Source organism: Salminus brasiliensis, chromosome 23, assembly GCF_030463535.1.
Source record: "Salminus brasiliensis chromosome 23, fSalBra1.hap2, whole genome shotgun sequence".
Taxonomy (NCBI): Eukaryota; Metazoa; Chordata; class Actinopteri; order Characiformes; family Bryconidae; genus Salminus; species Salminus brasiliensis.
In genome coordinates this window covers 6,829,213-6,848,250 of record NC_132900.1, presented here as the reverse complement: position 1 = coordinate 6,848,250, position 19,038 = coordinate 6,829,213, and the positions used below count along the sequence as shown (strand labels likewise).

Below are 19,038 nucleotides of genomic sequence, written 5' to 3'. Positions count from 1 at the left end.
ACAGTAAGCTATGCTAGGCCAGGCTAGGCTAGGTTATAATATGCTATGCGGCAGTGGGCTTTAGTGACTGAAACCAACCAAAACAATAGAGCTTATCATGTTTTTCCACAAGCCCTCCATATTAAAGCAAGTCTGCATGTTTATTCTGAGGCAAAATAACAGGGTGGTAAATATGCTTGGAAAAATGGCATCTGAGCATTTTAAACTAAGTCACATACTTAGTACTTAAAATACCCTGACCTCTATACCATATATATACCTTATATTGTATGTTGATCTAATTATATGAGCATCTGCCAAATTCCATACATGTAAACATAAACCCAAGCATCTGTAATATTAAACACACATTCACAGACCACACGTTAGGTGTGTCCAAACTTTTGACTCTGAAGATAAAGTGAATCTGTCTGAACGCGTGGGAGCACTAACTATAGCACAACTGTCCCATTTTACTGCGAGTGTCCCAGTAATGAATCGCCTTCCACTCCGGTCCATTCATATTTAATGAGCGCTGGTCCACTCGGCCTATCATTAAAAGCCTCTTAACCTGCAGCCGCGATCTGAAAGCTGCATGGCGTCACACCGGAGTGTGTAAAAACTATAGAGAAGAACCACTTTTCTCAACACTGACCTGATATTTTATATGAAGAAATAAATCCAGAAAGAGCTATTTTTAAATGGGAGCACTTCACAAGTCAGAGTGAACTGGAAAACGTGTCCTGTGGTGTATTTCCGAGTGAAACGTGGTCTCAGGGGCGATCAGTCAGCCAGCTGAGTGTTTTCTCTTTACATTTGGGAAGGTGAAACATGATATTATGGGTAAATACGATTTGGCCTTGCCCGCTGGTGCACAGAGATGTCATTGAGGGCGTTTCAACCCTTGAAAGTCTGGACCAAAGTCTCAACCAAGCTTCATGTTTTTGTTACACAAACTACCTGATCCGGGTAATTTAGGTTTCACCTCCCTATCTTTGACACTGATTAGTTAGTAGGAGGGCGTGTATATGAGGTCTCCATGTTGGCAATTTAGTGGGCCGTCTTTCCTGGAAAAAAATGAATGAACATAATGATTTGGTTCCGCCAATGACTTTAGAGAACATGGGCAGCGCAACGTCCCTCAAAAGTGAAGCATTCACAGGTAGAGCTGGGCAATATGATGATATTTTATCGTATTGTGATAAATTTTGTTAGCGTGACACAATATGCTTTTCTCCAAAGTGTATGGAGAATATCACCAGTGCTTGAACAACACTACATGAACTCCATTACAAACAGTGTAATTAGTCTAGTTTAATTGGATGAAATGCAGCACATAAAAAAATCACTTTTAGTTTTGGGAGAGTATCTGAATAGTAGTTTTTAAGAATCTTTGGGTACTAATGCTGTTTGTCTGTGATCATGTATATCAAGGTTAATATTGTGTATCATGAAAATGTCTTTAAATATTGTGATATAATATTTTTACCATATCGTCCAGCCCTATTCACAGGTCTAGTGTCTCTGGAGATTATATATATATATATATATATATATATATATATATATATATATATATATATATATATAAATGCAAATAATTGCGAAAAACAATATTTCTGTCATTTCAATTTTGGAATTAGAATATGATTAATGTTGAAGTATCCAAAATATATAAGTCTTTGTGGAAAAAGGGCTATTAGGTCAGAGTAACACATCTTCATCTGTCGCTTGAGATGTTACAGATCACAAAACTGCACTCTTTTCCTTATGACAGATGTCACTGTTTGCTTGCACACTCAAGCTCACCTCCAAAACACAGCAGATGAGAGGACAGAACAGTGTGACTGGCTACAAGCAACATCTCTGCTAAAATACAGTGTACACACAATAGGCAATATTGTAACATAATTATTGTTACACCCTGCACCCAAAACAGCACATTTTCCTCTTCTACACTCTTTTCATCTCCAGTGTTTAATTCCAACACCCAGTTTTCCATGTACTAATACTGGCACATTCATTATTTAAACCCTTATTCTGCTTTATCGTAAGAAGGCAGGGTTACACTTAGGAATAGAGTGATTGACAGCCTTGGCTGGAAGAGGCCGGTTGTCTGCAGGACCTGCATGGCGCCCTTTCTATTACCTTTTTTAAAGCAGCATTATGGAAAATTGGTATTTCGTGCTCCTGGGCTCCCCCTACAGTCGGGAAGTGTAATTAATGCTTTGAGCCATTCCTAAAAAACATGCTATACACATGCATTCCTGGAGAAGCTGGGAGATACAGAACCATCATTGAAAGTGAAAGAAGCATGTAGAAATGGAATGGAAATGAACTGGTTGAATATTTCTACACTGCCACCATCAGGAGACACCATCTGCCTGTAGTCAGACCCTGACACTCCTCTCAGAGGCACACTGCTAACCGTTGCTCTGCCGCACTGAGTGTGGGAGTAATCTACTTGTAAATGTGCTAGTTGATGTATGTTCAGCTTGTGCTGCTTGCCAGAGTGTTTAGGCAACACGGGAGGGGTAAGGGGGAGGAGGCTGCAGTCTGCATGTGCTGGTGGCACACTACAGTGCAGGCATCAACAGCACAGTGAAGGTTGTGTTGTGGTGTTGCTGCAGGGGCTCCATGTGCTGCGGCACACAGGCCGAACACAGTGGAAACACTCAGATCTGCTCCGAGGCAGAGACTGATTCACCGCAGTGCTGCAACACTGAAAGAGAGAGAGAGAGAGAGAGAGAGAGAGAGAGAGAGAGAGAGAGAGAGAGAGAGAGAGAGAAAGAGAGAGAGAGAAAGAGAGAGGGAGGCTACAACATTTCCCAAGCAAATCCTTAGCAAATATTTGAGTGTGTGTCTGTGTGTGTATGTTTAAATATATATATATATATATATATACACACACACACTATAATCTAGAACTCCCAGGAGCAGAGAACCATGAACAAGCTGTGTTCTCTGGAATGATGGATGCTGCTCGATCCAAAACCTTTGGGATGAACTGGGGGGTTGGGCATGAGGTGGGGTGGTGATCATCCAACGTCCGGACCCCACTAACGCTTTTGTCACTGAATGCAATCAAATCCTCACAGCAATGTTGCAAAATCTAAGACAATGCCTTATGTGGACAGTAAAGACAGTTACTCGAGCAGGTGTCCCAATACTTTTGTATGCATACTTACACGTTAAAGCCAGTGGGGAAAAAAGACAGAAGTGGGGAATTCTGTAGAGGTGTGAGAGTGTCCACAGTCCGTCCAAACCTCTTCTGACACTAACACTTAGTGGGACTCCACCGAGGCTGCTGTGCAGAACCCCTTGTGACATAACGGCCTCTGTCCACGACAGAAGCACACGCTTACATAAGCAGCAGCACAGAAACAAGAGACGACTTCTTTACACTTGTGGAGTCAAACGTCTTCAGAGTCAGATCTCCAGCCGGCCTTTAATGAGTCTCTCGCAGCCTTTCGTGACAAGACCACGCGCAGCGCAGTAATGTAGCGTTACATCACACCATTAACAGTGAGCTTTAACTTCCTGTGCTTTCTGTTACAGACAGAATACAGAGTGACACAGACACACACACACACACACACATGCACACATACACATACAAACTCTTCATGAGAGATTCCCTGCGGGATAGAGCCTGCAGCAGAGACTGCAGTCTTTTAAGTCTGCCCGTGCTGAGCTGTTCTCATCAGTGATATGCTATGTAAATTAGCCTAGTGTGGGACTCTTATCCAGAGCCTGGCAGGGTTAAGTGCTTTTAAAGATAATTCATTCAGATTTAGGCTCTGGACGAGTTACTAACCACTTAGTAGTTCAGCATTATCCATCTGAAACGTACTGTCCCTGCGGAGGACAGGGTGGACGGTCAGACTTTTACATTTTCATAACTCAGTAGATTGGGTTTTTCATTTCTTCAGCAGAGCATGACTGAAGATTAGAGCAAGGGGTAAAACTTATCAAGCGTCCACACTCAGAGCTGCCGCTAGACATTTTTAGCTATGGTGTGATCTACCCAATCCAGTTATTCTGTCCCCCGATCCAATCATCTTAATCCTGAATCACTATTGGCCAGCACCAATCTGATCCGATCTGATATGTGAATTTTCATGTACAGAGATGTAGACTTGGGGTCAGACATGTACATACACTCATCAGGGATATGAAAGTCATGGCAATATTTTGGAATTTTTAGGGTCAGAATTAAACATACAGGGTCAAACACATATACGTACACTTAATTCAGTGAAGCCAACGCAAAGGCCTCTTAACCTAGCTACATATTAGCTGGTATCTGAAATGAAATTCAGATATTGTTAAAATGAGATAATATGGAAATGGAAGATTATTACATTTGGGATGGAAATGGAAAATGGATATTGTTAAAATTGAATGAAATGAACATCTGTGATGCATCTGTGTTCTGTGATAAAATGTGATGCAATTGTAATGTGAAGAAACTGAACTTGAAATTTATATGATAAATTATAATAATTGTATAATTAAATAAATATAATAAATAATAAATAAATAAAATAAAATATATATAATAAATAAATATAATAAATATAATAATTATCATTAAAAAAATCAATGTTGTCCCATTTTGTTTTTATTGATGGGACTAAAATGAAAATCAGATATTAAAATGGTATGAAATGGAAATTAGATATTGTTAAAATGGGATCACATAAAAATCAGCCTGGCATCAGCAGCCAGAGCCTGAGACAGCACTAGCCTTGCTCTCTGGGTGGGTAGATGGCTTTCTCTCTCTCCCCACATCACTTCAGTGTGATGCTGACCGCATCAGAGCTGGGCACCCGGCACTTTCGTCCAAGCAAGAGCATTGGCTGCCTGGTGCCGTTGCATCAGCGGCAGTTCAAAAAGAGGTGGTGGCTATTTGCACGTGTCAGACGCCACATGTGTCAGTCCTCACCCTCCCAGTGTCAGGAAAATGATTGTGATAGGGGGAGAGTACTGATGGGTGGGTTAAGTAATTGACTAGCTAAAAATCAGACAAAATGGAAACCAGGACAGTTTTTAAAAGGGAAAAATATCTGGGGGTGCTGCCTGTGTGTGGGAAGCACTGAACTCTGCAGATAAACCTGCTTTCCTATTTTCACCTGGCCTTTACTCTACCTCATGTATACCTGGAAAGGCTCAGAGGTCTGTGTGTGTGTGTGTGTGTGTGTGTGTGTGTGTGTGTGTGTGTGTGTGTCTGTGTTTGTGTGTAGCTGTCAAGCACCATGCAGGTATGAGCATGCCTGTGTGACAGCCAGGCAAAAGGGAGCAGGGCCAAAACAACACACACACACACATATTACCATCAACAATGAAAAGATGCCAACAGGATAACCTAACCTTTTACAACAGGCCTCACAACACAACCAATAATTAGAGCTGGTGATAGCGAGTGTTAGAGGGTAGTTAGCACAGCTTAGTACGTAATTACAGTGACCTCTAGGGAAAATATGATTTTCCAAGCTGTGTTAACTCCTAGGATTTGTCAAAACAGTCTGTAGCAACATTTTAGACTGATCGGTGCAATTGATCCCAGCACATGCGCACACACACACACACACACACACACACACACACACACACACACACACACACACACACAGTGCAGCATGTAACTGAGGGAACACCTCGCCCACTGGCTTTCATCCAGTGTCATCCTAATTACAGACGTCTAACTACCAGCTTCATGCTAGTGCATAGGCTACCTCCCCTCAGTATAGATAATATTACATTATTGTAATTAGACCTATCCAAGCTCCGCCCACAACTCTATTTCTTAGCTTAACTGTGAGAAACTGTAGAACACTGGAACTTTTTTCACAACACTAACATTTCCAGTGCATATTTACGGGAATTCTGGGCGGATGCCAATATCTAATATTTTCCTATACATACCGTTCCTACTTGAACTCAAATGACACCTTTTAATTTTCTACATGAATGTAAGTACACAGACCTATTGGCACCATGCCTAATGCCAGGCGTGGGCTAGAGGGGTATAAAGCCCCCCAGCACTGACGAAGTTCTCCGTGCATATATACACTATATGGACCAAAGTATTGTGACACACTGGGAAATCACGGGTATTAAAAAGTCTCTACTGTCCAGGGGATTCTTTCTATTCTTTCTTTATACTAGATTTTGGAGCATTGCTGTGAGGATTTGATTTGATTGCAATCGGCAACAAGAGTGTTAGTGAGTCGTTGGACTCTGTAGAGAGACTGTAAACTTACTTCTACAAAAAAAAAAATCAACAATACATAATATTTGGCCTGGGGTATTGAAGCTTATGCTAACAACTGCATACGTCGGCCGATGCTGGTGCTGATACTCTAAACGCAGCGAGTGTCCAGTTTGAATAATTCAGGACCAAACTGTTCAGGTTGAATGGGATTTTCCTTCCACTCTTCTGGACAGCCTGTTTCACAACAGCGCATATGAGCGAACATATTTGTGGGCAGTGCTTGGAGAGGTCAGTTCATTGTGCGGTAGGTATCTACAGCCTCATTTTCTTAAATGTACTGCTTGTATAATGAGCCAGACCCTATCCCCAACAGATAGATCTACACCATAATACAGAGTGCTCTACCCATTTGTATAAGATGCATGACCAGCAAGATGAGGGACACTGCGTACCAAATTCTTCAAGACTGAGCACGGAGCAATCTGGCATATGGATACTCATCAGGGTTGACGACACAATTTCAGTAGAGCTCAAATCACTCCCATTTAAACGCTACTGTAATGCTGCCCAGTTGAGCTTGTACTGTGCTGGATTTGATAAACTCTTAGATGTGACCAAGAAACCAAGAGTGTTTATCACCAAGATGAGTCTCAGAAGTTAGAGCGCTGGGTTACTGATCACATGCCTTGTGTTGTTGGGTCTTTCAACCAGACAATGGTCCCAAGCGTACCTCACCCAGGCTTGGTTTCAGAAGACGTCCTGGACAATTCTGGCGAGTGGTCCGCACATTCGCCTGACTTGAACCCTATAGAAAATCTTTGGTGGGATTTGAAGAAGGCTGCTGCAGCAGCAAACCCATGAATGAGTAAACTGGAGGCCACTGCCCATGAGGAATGGGCTAGGATTCCTCAGGAACGCTGCCAGAAGCTGGTGTCTGGCTGTGCATCACATTTGCATCAGGTCCTTAGAGCTAAAGGTCCTTAGAGCTCTGAGACAGCAGTCGTCATTAAAAGTGCCATTTCGTGTAGGATGTGGAGAAAGCGCTTGTTCTACCTGGTCTAATTGGTTTATTTCAAACAGCTGAGGGTTTGTAAATAATAACAGTGACTGTTACCCTGTAACACAGAATTCATGTATATATCTAGCTCTTAGTCGCATACGAAACCACATGCTGCTGCCATACATGATGCCTCATTACAGACAGGCCTGCTTAGCAGGAAGCCCTCACTGTAAACCAGGTTTATCAGCCTTTAACAGCGGGGCTCCAGCATCAGCTCATGCAGGGTCTGGCTCGCTGCAAAACCACACAACATGGCAAAAGCCCCAGGGAAGCACAGGACCTGAGAGAGACCCCCCCTACCCGTCTAAGACTTACAGCCCCTGGGGAATACTGCAGGAAGAAGCCTGCAGCTGTCAGCACTGAGCTCCAGTGAGGGGAAACTGCAGCTCTGAGCAGCCTGAACCAAAACTGCCAGCTTATTTAGCCAACATCGTGATGTTCCTCACTGCTTTCAGTGTCTCTGCCAAGGACACCCCTTGTCCTTCAGCCTACACTAAACACATCTACGCTTTAGAGCAAAAAAAAAAGCTATTTAAGACCATGTGTGTTAAAAACACACACTTCACCTGCCTCACGTAAGGCTGAGCTGTCTGTAAGTTTGAATGAGGGTTATGGTAATGGCCATCATGGTATTTCTCCAAGCAGGCCAACCCCCAGCATGACACATACACACGCAGGGAGGATCTGCTGCTGTTTTGGGTTCATTTCTCTGCATTTTATGACATGTACAACCTTATTGGGCCAAATGCTGTTTACTATTAACATCATTTCAACTTAATCTGCACGCAAATAATGAATTTTAGCTTCATACAGAGCGGAAGGAATGCAAAAACAACCCCTAGCATGTACCTTCCATGCCGTATCCTACTCCAATGACAGTCTCCGTCTCCTCTGAGCCAGCGGCCCCGGCTGAAGATGAGCTCCCCCCGGCCTCCATCGGCTCCGCTCCGGATGAACAGGCGCTTCGCGGTTAGGGTGAAGAACCAGGCGGGACCCGAGCGCTCGTCATTTGGTTAGAGAGAGTAGCAGAGTATTTTCTTAAACCTAGCTACATATCTGCTTGTCGGTTCTTCTTCTCCGTTTCGCCACCGTCTGTTTGCCACCCGCACTCGCTTTGGATGCCGAACAGCGACGAACGATGGAGAATGAATCAGTCCGTGAACGAATCGGCTCTTTCAGACCGCGAGTCGATTCAGAAGCTTGGTTTAGTAGCTCTAGTATGCTTATGCTCGCTTACAGGCTGGATGCTAATCTCCTGCCTTCACAACCAAAAGAATCAAATCACACTGTAGCAGTACATTACTCTAATGCTATATTTAATAATGCATTTTTACTTGTTTAAAAAAAAGTAGTAGTGAGGAATGAATTAAACTGGAAGAAATGTGGAGTGTGATTTGACTCCATATACTCACGTTTCTTGCCAAATCTAATGTATTCCGTTGACATGGCTTGTGACTCGTATATCGCTTTTCGACTCACTGAGACATTTCTGAGGAATCGGTTCACTACACTGCTTAGTTCCCCCTCAGTAATGCCGTAGATCTCCGTCCGCGACAACGTCACGCACCCCTGTGAGCAGGTTGTGCGACGTCACGACAGTGTTAGATTTCACGTGACGTCAAAACCAAATGACCCTTGTTATAATACGATGAAATATATGAATCGGATTTTCTACTTATATATAATTTCTATCATTGTAAGGTTTTAAATAAATAAATAAATATGTCAATGTTGTTATTAATGCAAAACCACGATTTTCTTTTATGGTGGATTCTGTAAAAAAAAAATAACATGAAATCAATGAGATGAAAAATGAAATGTTCTCGTTTTTTTGAGATCGACACTTATTGATTATGAAATCGCGCAAAAAAAACACTGCAGTGCGTCCAAAAGTAGCGCAACACCGCACCCTACCGAGAGAGCGCTAAACTGCAGTGTGCAGCCTCGATCACATTACCTTAATGCCATTAAAGGAACACTTCAGCACCAATCTATATCTCCCAGACTTCAGCAAAGAGCAGCAAATACACAGACCTGAAACATACATATAATAGAAGCCCTTGGGCAGTAGCTGACATCAGTATGTGAATATTAATGCTAAACAAGCAGTTTTTGTACAAAACAATCATGAATGTCTCTGACAAAGGGAAATATATAGGAAATCTATATACAGTGCCCTCCATAATTATTGGCACCCCTGTTTAAGATGTGTTCTTTAGCTTCTAATAAATTGAGTTTTTAATAATAATATAGGACCATGATGGAAAAAAAGAGTAAAATCCAACCTTTAACTCAAGTGAATTTATTCAGTAGGAAAAAAAAATCCCACATTAAGAAATAATTGTTTAACATCAAATCATGTGTGCCACAATTATTGGCACCCCTGATGTTAATACTTTGTACAACCCCCTTTGCCAACAAAACAGCACCTAATCTTCTCTTACAATGTTTCACAAGATGGGAGAATACAGATAGAGGGATCTTTGACCATTCCTCTTTGCACAATCTCTCTAAATCATCCAGCAACCAGGGTCCTCTCCTCTGCACTCTCCTCTTCAGCTCACCCCACAGGGTTTCAATGGGGTTGAGGTCTGGGGACTGAGATGGCCATGGGAGGAGCTTGATTCTGTGTGTGGTGAACCATTTCTGTGTAGATTTGGCCATATGTTTTGGGTCATTATCTTGCTGAAAGACCCAGTGACGACCCATCTTCAGCTTTTGGGCAGAAGCCACCAGATTTTGTTTTAAAATGTCCTGGTATTTCAAAGCATTCATGATGCCATGCACCCTAACAAGGTTCCCAGGGCCTTTGGAAGAGAAACAGGCCCACAGCATCACTGATCCTCCCCCATATTTCACAGTGGGCATGAGGTGCATTTCTGCATACTCAGCTCTTGTGTTACGCCAGACCCACTTAGAGCATTTGTTGCCAAAAAGCTCTATCTTAGTTTCATCTGACCAAAGCACACGGTCCCAGTTGAAGTTCCAGTACTGCTTAGCAAACTCCAAACGTTTGCGTTTATGATTGTGAGTGAGAAAAGGTTTTTTCCATGCATGCCTCCCAAACAGCTTGTTGGCATGCAGATTGCGCCTGATGGTTGTTTTGGAGACTTTGTTGACCCCAAGAAGCTACCATTTGTTGCAATTCTGTAACAGTGAGCTTTGGAGACGTTTTTATTTCTCGTATCATCCTCCTCACTGTGCATGGTCCAGACTTGTTTACCACTGTTCCAGTTGTTTTAAACTTCTTAATAATTCCTCTGACAGTAGATATGGACAGGTGTAGGTGAGTGGCTATTTTCTTGTAGCCATTGCCTGACTTGTGGAGGTCAACACACATCTGCCTTACTTGAATGGTATGTTCCTTTGTCTTTCCCATGTTGAAGAGAAATAGCCTCTGTGTCACGTCATATTTATACCCAGGGAAACAGGAAGTTGTGAATTACTAATTAAATGTTTCTACATACTCTGATCAACTTCGTAAACTACTGTAGAATTTACAGAAATACTTTAATTACATTTATTTCCTAAGAAATGTTAGGGGTGCCAATAATTGTGGAACAGATGATATTATGAAGAATAATTATTTCTTAGTCAGGGATTTTTTTCCCCCTTAAAATTCACTCTTTTTTCCATCGTGGTCCTATATTATTTAGAAGAAAACTCAATTTATTAGAAGCTAAAGAACTTAACCAGGGGTGCCAATAATTATGGAGGGCACTGTAAAAGGAAAGCTATAAACATGAATAATTACTGGGAATAGATTTCCCATAACAGTTTTCACAGAACAAAAAGCATAAAGCCTTAAGAAAAGATTTAAACCTAAACATCCTAAGAACAGACTTGGTAGGACATCCGCAGCCTGTAACAGCCTACACTGTTAAATTACTGAGGCTGCAGTTTTGAATTTGTCTCATATAATCACACATTTCAATTGTTCAGTTTTCATTCAGTTGTAAGTCAACCTGTTATGTTCTTTTCAGTTCCATTCATGGTAAACTACAGTACAACAGAGATTAGGCTTTAAAAAACACCCTGAAACATAACTTTAATGATAAAGCCATATTCAAATGGGACTAGTTTTACATGAGGAGGTGGAGTAATGTAATATTACTAGGGGACGCCAGTAAAATTTATGACAGTTTCGCAGGAGATAAGAAACCTCATAAATAACTGAGATGGGAGTGGCTACTCAATCTCCAACCTAACATCATCTCCAAAAACCACATGTAATACTCACTTACATCTTAAATCACAGTAATACTGGAATTTAAGTTTGAAAATTAGCAGCTAATGTTCATAACACGTATGTGGGCTATAGGCTATGCTACACAAAGACTTCCTGCCAGAAGCGTCATGCCTCTGATGGAGCCCTTTGACTCACCTTACAGATTTGAGTGTTGTGCGCTGCAGCCTTGCCACAGAATGTGACAGGATACTTACACACCTGCCGATACATAACAGGGTTAATTTAAGGTGAGGTTATTTTTATGGCTCGTTTAACAGAAGGTACGGAAGATGCTGAAGGCGAGGTCTAAAATCACTGAGAAACGTATTACCCCACCTCCCCATGTACAACTAATCCCACCTCCATTATTGTCCAGTGCCATTAATGTAAAAGGTGAAAGCTTGAAAACACCTTTCATTTCATTGCATTCTACTTTCAGACAAATGAACCACACAAAGTGCAAAGGTCACTTTTTATAATTTATTATTATCAATATTAAAAAGTGAACATTGAACTATACACTCATTGACATGAGCAATTTAATGTAGCGCTGTGAACATTAAGCCTGCGCTCTGCTGGGATAGCTGTGTATTGCAGGGTCTTCCCAGGGGGAGGTATGCACGCCAAGAGTCATCAGGCCCTTCCTACCTGAGGACAGGTTTGCAGAAAGGCCGTCATTAATCTGGGAAAGGTCCTGCAAATACACAGCTGGCCACAGTAGTGCGGAGGGGGTCAGGAAGACGGTGAGACAACAGACTCGGCTGGTGGGTCAGTCCAGACTGGTTACAGGTAATTTGGCAGATCCTTTTCAACAACCTGATGGAGGGAAAACAAGCCAAAAATAAAACAAACCATCTAGAGAATGTTAGAGTATTATACAGTAATAAAGGTGCCAAACAAGTTCTTCAGAGTAAATTTTAAAATATATAAACTAGATGTGAAAATGTGAAGAACCTCCAAATTAATGTAAAGGTTCCCCCCCAGAACAGTACATCAAAGCCAAAAAAAACAAAACATGGAGCAACCTGAATTTTTTTTAAAGGTCATCCTTTCACCCTGTTCTTCAATGGTCAGGAACCCACAAGCTCACTTTGGGTGGTGGGTCATTCTCAGCACTGCAGTGACACGGATATGGCGATGGTAAGTGGATCAGGAACAGCAGTGCTGCTGGAGCTTTTAAACCCTGTGTCCACTCAGTCTATTGCACCTTGTAAATGTTGCTGCACAGTTTGTGTGGTTATTCTTTACTCCTTCATCATTCAATGTTTACAAGACACTGCCCACAGGATGCTACTGGCTGGATATTTCTGTTCCCAGTCCAGCAGTGATGCTGAGGTGTTTAAAAACTCCAGCAGCAGCTCTGCTGTGTCTGATCCACTATTACCAGAGCAGTACCAACACACCATGTCAGAGTCACTGCAGTGCTGAGAATGACTGACCTACCACACAAATAATACCTGTCCTGTGGTGGTCAGTCCTGACTATTGAAGAACAAGGTGAAAGGAGGCTAACAGGGTATGCAGAGAAACAGATGGACTACAGACTATAATTATAGAACTACACAGTGCTTCTATAAGGTAAGGGGAGCTGATAAAATGGACAATGAGGTGTATGTGCATGTAACTGCTCATTTGTGCAGATAACTGTAGACTTACACTTGGATCATCCATTGGTCCGTATCTCTTCACAACCTGTCCTTCTTTGTCGATGAGAAACTATATAAAAAAACCCAAACAAACAAAATAAACACAACAATAATAACAAAAACAACACTTAGTTATACTTTTCTAATGTTTTAAGACTTTCTATTAATCTTTAATCTTAAAAGAAACCTTATATCTACCTTGGTAAAATTCCATTTGATGTTGCTGAGAAAAAAGAAAGAAGAGAAACCATGTAATTAATTTTGGAACATTTGATGGATAAGAGGAGATCCTGAGGTAGGAAACATTTCATTTTCTACATTTCTACATTAAACACATTTAAATGAAACATCCAACATTTCTGGCTCTCTATGCACCTCCCTGAAGTTCACTTTGGCCAAAATTCCTTTTTCTTGTAACAAAAACAGCCACAAATCAAGTATACACGACTTATATACGACTGATATATGCAAATAATCTCTGTTCCTGTTTTTTTAATCTCTGTTTTTTTTTACAACTTGCTTCTCTATGCAGCATGTTGGCCCAGGAGGCAGAATGTCCAACTGATGAAAAAGGCCAGAATGATGAAAAAGCAGGCTTGGGACCAGAAATGTACAGATTACATTCTGCTGTTGATCTTACAACACAACTTACTTTCCCAGAGTGCCTTTTCCCTTTGGCTGATCCTTTAACCACTTCCAGAGAGGGTGGGCACCATCCCCGTTCACATCGATCTTACTGAAGAGGTCAAACTCAGCGTTGTAACCTTTCGCAAACTCCTTAATCTCCGCTTCTGTACCAGGCTCCTACAGACAGATAAGAACCCAATGAGTCCAGATCATTTATGCAACAGCTACTCTATCTGATGGGAAGGGGTGCTTTGGCTTAGATTAGGAAATAACTGTATTATCAGCTGAGGCCTCAGTATGAGACACTGCTGCTATTTATGTATGTGCGAGCTGAACACCACCCAGTGCTTTAAGGAGTCATTGCTGTTCGTATGGGTGTAACTGCAACTTAGTGTTCTGCATCTTAGCAACCACTTGTCCTCTAGTAGATTATGATGAATTTATTAACATACTACGACCTCTGAACCTAATTACAGTGGACAAGTAGGCGTAGACCAACGTCACAACTATCTTCTTTGGGAATTTCTTCACCGGAAACACCAGTGTGCGACTAGAAACCACCAGAGTAAGTAAAAAGGAAACCTCAACTATACAGCAGTAACAAACAGGATTTCATCTCAAACGCATGCCAACATCTCTCAATCGGCTAAAAAGGCATCCCAATCTTTATTTGTTTTGCACAGATAAATTATGCGGTTTAGCAAAAAACAAAACAAACAAACAAAAAAAACAAACCCCCCCACTAAACCTTGCTTATATAGCTTGGATAGATTTTAAAGCAAAGAATTATATTAGGGGAATGCACTTAATGCAATAAGACAATACAAGTCCAGTATGTGTTAGCAACATTAACCTGGCATCTCATATTCAAAACTAAAGAAGCAAACTTTATACACTGATTAGCCACAACATTAGCACATTAGGTGAAGTGAAAAACACTGATTATCTTCATTTACAGTGGCTTCTGTCAAGGGGCAGGATCTACATATTAGGCAGCGAGTGAACAGTCAGTTCTTTATGGTCCTAAAAGCAGAAAAAAAATGGTAAAGTGTAAGAATCTGAGCCGCTTTGACAAAAACGAAAAGGCTAGACGACAGAGTCAGAACATCCACAAAACGTCAGGCAGGTCTAGTGAATTTTATCTGGTACAGAGTGGTCTTCCAAAAGTGGTCCAAGAAAGGACAACTGGTGAACCAGAGACAGGGTCATGGGCAACCAGGACTCACTGACGTGATCTGTGGAAGCCCCACCTCACAACTCAGATCTGCTGCTAACGTCTTTGTGCCAGATACCACATGACACCTTCAGAGGTCTTGTGAAGTCCATGTCTCGAATGGTCAGATCTGCTGTGGCAGCACAAAGGGTAACCTACTCAATATTAGGCACAGATGTTATGGCTGACTGGTGTATATCAAACAACTGCGCTTGGGTTCAAAAGCAGTATTTTTTCACCCAGTGTCTAAACTGCTTAATCTGTAGCCTGTTGCTGATCATCAGCAAACCCACTGACAAAAGCTTAAACACATGGTCCCTGAAAAGACCAGAAGACCAAGGCAAGGCAAGTTTATTTGTCACAAAATTTATATACAGGTCAAAGTATTTCAGACAAACATTAAGAGGAACGGTAGGACACAGGGACCAATTTACAAAGGTAAGGTCTGTATTTGACCCATCCTGCTTATACCATACCTGCTTTCCAAACTGGTTGCAGGGGAAGCCCAGGATGCGTAAACCTTTCTCAGCGTACGTGGCGTGCATGGCCGCAAACTGAGTGTAGTTTACGGGAGTCTTTCCTCATTTAGAGGCTACGTTTGTGATGATACAGACGAAGCCCCTACAGACAAAAGGATACAGCGTAAATATTAAAATCCCAATATTAGTACTCATTGATTCAGCATTGAAATTACAGTAGATAATTACAATCAATCAATCTCCTCAACTTCTCGGACCACTTTAGCACTGGACATTTCTTTCATCCTGCTTTTGTTGGAATAAATCACCCCCAAAAGTATTGGATGGAGCACAGTCATTCTAGAGAGCACAGTTCCACTGCTCCACAGCCTAATGCTGGGGGAATTCATACCCCTCTAGAACATATCCCACATTAGGCATGGTGCCAATAACTTGATGTTTTTCCAGAGAGGCCTGTTCGATTGGCAATACTTCTACACAAGACTAGAAAAGCTGAGTGCACACATTTGCACATCTGTGTCAGCAATAGCTACAACTACAACTAGTCTGCTATTTAGGAGGGTGATTGACTGAGGAAAGAAACTGCCCTGAGTCTGGTAGTCTTAGTACACACAGGGTTCCATAGCGTCTGCCGGATGGGAAAACCTGAAAAGTTCAGGTCCAGGGCATGTACGCATGTCTACAAATGATGAATCATCTCACCTGTATTTATCCAAAGACACCTCATTTCCATCAATGTCTTTGGCAGAGAACTCGTAGATGGACTTGGCGCTCTTCCAGTCATTCGCCTGCGCACACTGCAATAAGGAAGAGAAAGGCAATCCGGACAAAGGCCACAATGAGTGTTAAAGTTAAAGAATGACACCACAGAGGCAGAAAACAATGTCAGACATGCACAAACCCTATGACTTGGACAGTGACTTCAGTGTTATTGGGACATATTCTATGTTTAACTATCATTTTATACTTGGAGACAAGATCGGCTGAGAAAACTCAGGCAGCAAAGCCAAGAAGATATCATGTTGTTTGTTGTGAGGGGTTTACAAAGCCTACACAGTAAAAGGTAAACAGATTTCACTGTAATCCTGTAGCTTACACAAACACACTGCTGAGCAGGTTCCTGTTGAGCAAGGCCACATTACACTATGCAAATTTAACAACAGCTGCCCTTCCATGACCAAACACAAATCCAACCACAGAACCGCAAATCAGAACGGTTCAGTAGAAATCAGACAGGGTTCTGTTACACCAGACCTTAAAGGAATAGTTTGGGGAAAATACAAAATGAACACGATTCATCCCTTACCCAGATGCAGTGGATCAGCCACAACAAGCTTTAGATCTGGCCCATCACCAATCCTATTTTTGGGAAATACATGCCTTCAAGCAAAATCTAGCAAAAAGGTTTGTAAGCAAGTAAACAAACTGATTTAGTCCAACTGAATGGAAAGACCACATTTAAACATTTAAGCTCAAATGGGATGGAAATGCTGCCCCACCCTTCAGCTCCACAAGCAAGTGGGCTGACATCTTGTGCATGCATTTATAATGAGGAGACTGGGGACAGTCCTGGTCCAGTGCCTGTTAGCACTGTTAGCCTAGCATCTCACACTCGAAACTAAAGAAGCAAAATATCAGTTACCAAACATGTCTTGGTTGACCTACTGCATCCAGGGTACATGATGAAAAAGGTGATGAGATCATACACAATATTGACCAAACACACACACACACACACACACACACACAAACACACAAACACACACACACACAAACACACACACACACAAACACACACACACATGCCCGGAGCAGTGTGTAGCCATTGCTGCGGCACCCAGGGAGAAGAGAGGGTGAAGGGCCTTGCTCAAGGGCCCCAACAATGACAGCTTGCCGAGCCCGGGTATCAAACTCACAACCCTGTCATCAATAGCCCAGTTCTTGAACTGTGAGCAATCACTGCCCCCATAACGGCACCTAGCCAAGATTTAAACCGATTAGAGGGAGCCAGTAAACAACAGCAACAACAACCAGTGTAGGATAACTGCATAACCAGTGCAGTAACGAGCAGCTGACTGGAGGTCAGGCCATTACACTACTATTACCTTTAGCCCTTTATTTTTATAAGCATGATTCAGCTCTCATCCATTCAGAAATTGGTTCCTTTTACAAACAGTGAATTAAATAAAATAAATAAATAAAAAACACACACTTACACTTAAAGGGACACTGTTTATGCTAATACACGTATTATGACTACACTGAACAATATCAAGTATAGTAAAGCTAGCTAGAGTTTTGCTAGCTATATTATCCTTATCTTATCTTTTTTTTTTTTATTGAGCCCCTAAGGCATCAGGGTAGGACAAAAATAAGAGATCAAATGAGGAGGTTTTAATGAAATTAAGGTAATGTTTGATTTAATTCAGGGAACATTTTAAGGGGTCCCATAACCTTGCCTTAAAGTGGATTGCACTTCATTAGAATTGCCAAGCAAAATCCACAGCAGTTAGCTAGACAGACAGATAGCTAGCTAGGTTACAGGCTGTCTAGTGCAGCTTTTATTGAATAACTGCTGACAAACAAAGCATGGAGTTAAATCTAGACCATTTCCCTTCATCTTTCAGTGAACTCACACTGATCAGGATCTGCAGTCCTCAGCAATCCCCCATTGCCTGAGTAGTCTCTAAGGTTGCATCAGAAAACGCTCAGGAACAACATGAATTTCAATTACAGAATAAAACCACATTTTAACTTATTTACACGTGGCTGTGAAGCTCAACCTGATCAGAGGGACACCTGATCGGACAAAAATTGGAAGGTTGACAGTTAGCGAGCCAGCACTAGCTACCGTATAGGGCGTACCTTTATCTAACGCCAGCTAGTGCTAATATAGCTAACTTCAGTGCTAAGATAACTACCGTTCATTCTAAGCTTTAAAAAATAAACAAGGGAGCAAATACTAATATGGACAATAACAACAGGCGATAGCTAAAACCAAAGGAAGACACAATAACAAGCTAGCTCCACTGTCCCAGGTGAGCGGCGCTGACAGCCCAGGCTAACCAAGCTAAGCTATGGTTCACGTTCAGGCGCATCGGAGCGAATTAACAGGAACACCTGCGCAGCTGCGGCTATTCCCAAAATAAACACAGCCCGACGCTGACACGCAAGGTCGGCCTTGCAGTCATAAACACATTTTGAACCCAAAAGCAAGTATAAAAACGAGGTAGAAAACCAGAAAAGCAGCAGTTTGACTTCCTACCATGGCTCTGACGAAGCCTTTTCCACCGAGCACCCCGAACAGCAGCGCCTGACGGACTAACTGCATTTCAATCGGATAAAGCGACCAACGAAGCCCCGCCTCCTCTCTCCCCTGAAGCCAATCAGCTCAAATAACATAACCTAGAAACCCCGCCCACAACCTCCTCTTTTTATTTAACTAAATAATGATATAATAATAATATATAATAATAATAATTATATATATATAATATAATAGCGACGTGCAAAACAACAGTCATCCGATTTAATAACAGATCCGTCTAACCCTAAAGACTACCTCTAACCATAATCCAATTTCCCTAACT

The 19,038-nt window shown here is 41.8% G+C and overlaps 2 protein-coding genes across 2 annotated transcripts in view; both read right to left on the bottom strand.

Moving 5' to 3' along the window:
* pip5k1cb (phosphatidylinositol-4-phosphate 5-kinase, type I, gamma b) overlaps window positions 1–8,445 on the bottom strand; it is a 53,281-nt gene extending 44,836 nt beyond the window's left edge. The window contains exon 1 of the mRNA XM_072669149.1: window positions 8,106–8,445. Within this exon, the coding sequence (XP_072525250.1) occupies window positions 8,106–8,193 (88 nt within the window). The 5' untranslated portion in view covers window positions 8,194–8,445. The remainder of the gene's footprint in view (window positions 1–8,105) is intronic.
* Window positions 8,446–12,076: 3,631 nt separating this feature from the next.
* gpx4b (glutathione peroxidase 4b) lies at window positions 12,077–18,805 on the bottom strand. The gene is made up of 7 exons (XM_072668869.1): window positions 18,714–18,805; window positions 16,151–16,245; window positions 15,446–15,590; window positions 13,782–13,933; window positions 13,328–13,352; window positions 13,140–13,199; window positions 12,077–12,300 (listed from the first exon to the last, which is right to left on the bottom strand). The coding sequence occupies exons 1-7, from the start codon at window positions 18,777–18,779 to the stop codon at window positions 12,268–12,270; spliced, it is 576 nt and encodes a 191-aa protein (XP_072524970.1). The 5' UTR covers window positions 18,780–18,805; the 3' UTR covers window positions 12,077–12,267.
* Window positions 18,806–19,038: the final 233 nt, after the last annotated feature.